General features: G+C 38.6%; 1 protein-coding gene across 2 annotated transcripts in view; it reads right to left on the reverse strand.

Moving 5' to 3' along the window:
- LOC111865677 (cytochrome c oxidase assembly protein COX15 homolog) overlaps positions 1-3579 on the reverse strand; it is a 21794-nt gene extending 18215 nt beyond the window's left edge. Inside the window, exons 1-3 of one of the 2 annotated variants that reach the window (XM_023853881.2) lie at positions 3197-3287; positions 2800-2860; positions 186-251 (exon numbers count right to left, since the gene is read on the reverse strand). In XM_023853881.2, coding sequence (XP_023709649.1) covers positions 186-221 — 36 coding nt within the window. In that variant the 5' untranslated portion in view covers positions 222-251; positions 2800-2860; positions 3197-3287. Of the gene's footprint in view, positions 1-185; positions 252-2799; positions 2861-3196 lie in introns of both variants that reach the window. The other variant, XM_023853880.2, reaches the window with a different exon arrangement.
- Between the last annotated feature and the right edge of the window lie 712 nt (positions 3580-4291).

Genomic DNA, 4291 nt, shown 5'->3' on the forward strand with positions numbered 1-4291 from the left:
TTTCAAGGGACTACATGGCATTATATTCCAGAAGATAGTACCTTCATAATCACCACTGTGAGAAATTCAAATCATACATGCATGACAAGTGTTGACATGAGAAGCATGTCTCTTTTCCACAGGACTACACAAACAATTTGCAGGGGCATTCAAATAATCTCCCTGTAGTAGCATAACTAACATACACTTTGAATGAAACTTGCTGGTTTCATCTTCCACATATGTAGACAGTTGAAAATGCTACGCTGCCCCTGTAAAAGACAAATATACTAGAATTAGTAGTAAGCCTAATGAAATACACCTATATTAAACATATCCCTTGACACCATAACAGAAAGGTGATGGCCTTCATGCGTGGCAGCAGCTAGTTCAACATGCACACTCAGCCAGGCATCAAGAGACAAACAGTCCAACATGTGGGTTAGGCAAAGAAGTTACAATGCAAAATATACACACAGAATTAGACACATTCAGCTGATATTAATAGGAGAGCAAGCCTTGGTATTTGGACTATAGTAGAACTATGTGAAAGCATTTTCAGAAACATACACTGAAATAGCATTTGTTATCAAAGATGTTGAGATTTTCATATTTACAGGGTCTTATGCAAATGATTTATGTGTCTGTACCTCGAATTACTCACTCAATTTCGCAACCAAAACAAAAACATGGAAAACAGAGTTTACTCATCAAATGATGACAGTTCACCATGGTTTTACATGAAACTATTCATGTTATAACGCCTTGGTTATGGGCTTCCCAAGCTCAGTTTTGTTACTGGAAACTAAACATTGTCCTTTATAGTATTTACCTTTGAATCTATACTTGAAAATCAAGAGAACAGAACTATCTGTCCAAAAAAAATGCTAATGTGCTGGAATAAAACTGCACATCAAGCTAACCCTTGGAATTAAATGTTTATCAGCCAACACTAAACAATTTAAAATAGTAACAAAAAAATTCCTTTTGGCTTGTAACTTCTATTCTATTGATGAATTTATCTCTTTGTGCAATAAAACTGTATTGATGCTGCATCAGATTATGATAACACAGTGTCTCAATGCAGCACCACATGTATTGGTTATACAAAGTACTAATTCCGGCAGTAGATGAATATGCAAATGGCAGTCTCTATGTCACTGACCATCAATATTTTGAACTTCTTCGGACGTGCATTTTGTATGTTTCCAATACTAATGTTATGACTGCACTGTGAGTATACAAAGTGAGTGAGGATGCACAGTGAAGCCCCAGTACACCTAAAATATGGTTATAATGGACTGCAATCATGTGTCTGGTAGTATATGCTGCATATAGTTTGTGTGTGTGTGCATGCACGCGCTTCAATATGTGTATGTGTATATGACAAATAACCTATATGTGAATATTCTTGTACATGTATAATGAACTAAGTGCATGCAATCTCTATGTATAGCTATTTATTTACTACATTAAGTTAGTAATAAACAGAATTCAAGTGTTGTGTAGTTTTTGCTATTTCTAAATATACTGCATAATTTCTAAGAAATCTGTCACTGGCACAGCCCAGTTGGTATGGCAATTAAGCTAGATAACTAGGATTAAACTCCTGGCAGGAGTAATAAACTTACCTCTTCTCCATAATGTTCACACTGGCTCTGGAACCCACACAGCCTCCTATTCAGTGTGTACCATGGAGCACTAACCCCAGAGTAAAAGTGAATGGGCATGAAGATGACCATTCACCTACATCTAGTGCCAAGGTTATGAAGGGTGAAGCTATACCTCCACTCCTTCAAATGCCTTCATGGCACAGTGCTTAATTATATAATTCAGTACAGAAGCAACTTGACTAGTAAGAAAGTATTAATTTATAACACACAAAAGAGGAACACACCAAGATATCCTAATGACCAAAAATGTTTCTTTCGGTCCCAGAGATCGTCACTATTTTCTGTACTTGAACTGACGACTTATAAGGCATTATTCTGTTTAATTACCTCACACCTTGGGGTTGCAGAAATCTTGAAACATCCGCCAGTCTCTCCACGCGGCCATTCTTAATTTTTCTTCTTAAAAAGTGTCACTATGTGATACAGATATCTAAAGATTTTCAGAAAATGCCTCAGCTTATCTCACTATCCCTTTCACAAAATCTACACCCTTAGTCTTTTATTTTATGTGCTCTGTTACTGCAAAAACATTATGAGAGTGAAATGACACTGGTATTTTTACTTATGTTTGTGTGTTCTGTTTATTCCAGTGTGATGTTGGACAGTATTGAGACATGGAATTTTGTAGCACAGGCCATAAAATAGAGCCTAGCACACAACAACACAATGCAATGTGGGCATCTGAATTTTGCCTTCATTTCTTTATTTTTCACAGAATGCATGGGGCATCAATTTTGTCTTCTTTCCCATGGAAAATATTTACTGTCATTCTCAAGTCAGATGGCTGGTGGAAGGGGTGTTTTTTTATGTGAAGTTGTCTGTGGTTGCAGCCACCCTCCCCCCCTTGTAAAAATGTGTATACTTGCATAATCTCCTCTCCTATTTGATCCAACTGACTGTCACAGTTGTCAGATAAAGGCATGGAACCTGTCAGTGACAACTTGATGACAGGCAAACGGATCAACTCTGAAGGTCACTATGGAGAACTATGTATGCTTAATGAATACTGTACTCCTAAATCATGCAAGAACAGAGTTAAAACTTTTGGGGACATGTTTCAACCATCCTCTTGAACAGACAGCATAGACATGCTCTCATCTCCAGTTAATACACGGAAGACGATGACTTGAACACGAATCATACTTACATTAAGACTCTTTGAAGCATGTACACGTTATTCTTAATCTCATACGAGTGTCATGTCCTTGCTGTAAAAGACTTATTTTAATGAGAAACATCTGATATGAATGGATCATTTGGTAAGAGGCATGACTAGGATCATCCACAAAACATGCAACTAATGTGGTTTCGTTCAAGAATGGTCCGCTTTATATAGCAATGATTAGTGAAATCGGCGGTGGATTGGGAATAATGGACTACATAATTCTTAAAATTGAAATTTGAAGTCAGGAAGACGACGTTACATTACATTTTACGCAATTATCCTGCGCTTAGCACGAGGGGATGGTAGGGGGGCTCTAAAGACTCGCAAGACGAATGCGAATATTATGTGCACAAACATGATCAAATAATGCAACACTTACCTTGAAATACGTTTGAGCAATGTTGATAGTGACATGTCTCCTTACGTTAAGTATAACTGTGCTTGTACAACAGCATCTCGACAAGAAAGACATCTCACGTATGTATTTACTCAGCACTGTAATTTTCACTGCACAAACACATGCACTTATGTCTTCGCACTCGCCCTAGCCGCCCTAATATCCGCACAAAACTGCGCAGGCTGCGCAGTATTGCATGCATAGAATTCACCGCATGTAAACCGTAACCACCATAACGATGCAAAATAGTAACACGCCCTCTTCATTGATGCCAACATGCAAAATTATGAGATTATATGAGGAATGCATTTGCAATTGAGATTTTCACAAAGGTGAAGTGTTTCATTGTAGTCTTGTAAGTGACGACTATTCGAAAAGGGTGCTGCTTTCGTCTGTCAAGACTACAATGTCTACAATGTCACATTATATAATATTGAAGCATAAGGTAGTAACCAAATAATTTTCTAGTCTCATCCGCAATAAAACCTAGGATTCCACTTGACATGTTCTTACATTTGCAGCGTACCATTAACGAGTTGCGCGAAAAGAATCAATTACCAGTACTTACGGGTGAAAGCTGCGCAATACGAAACAAGCTGCGTTATTGCACGTCATCATTAGCGATTAGGAAGTTACTACAGCCTACTTTAAAATTCGCTTAGTGGGGGATCGAGTCCAGCTGGGTCAATTTATTGGCCTATTGTACCTACCCCGGGTGATCATGATGATGGAGAATTTTGTGGAATGAAGATTGGCAAGGGAAACCGAAGTACTTGCAGAAAACCCGCCTCAGCGCCACTTTGTCCACCACAAATCCCACTTCACCAGACCTGGGATCGAACTCAGCCCGCCAGGGTGGGAAGCCAGCGACTAACCACTTGATCTATGGCACGGCCAACAGCCTATGTTAAATTCCGGTGTTCACAGGCAGGTGGGAAATACAAACATATTGTGTAAACACTTCCCTTACTATATGGCAATAGGTACGAATACTTAGTTACTCCATGGAGCTGAGGCTCCTTCATTAACTGTTGACATAAAACATAAACCATACTTGATGTACACAGCCTCAAACAT

The sequence above is a fragment of the Cryptotermes secundus genome, unplaced genomic scaffold (genome assembly GCF_002891405.2).
Source record: "Cryptotermes secundus unplaced genomic scaffold, Csec_1.0 scaffold19, whole genome shotgun sequence".
Taxonomy (NCBI): Eukaryota; Metazoa; Arthropoda; class Insecta; order Blattodea; family Kalotermitidae; genus Cryptotermes; species Cryptotermes secundus.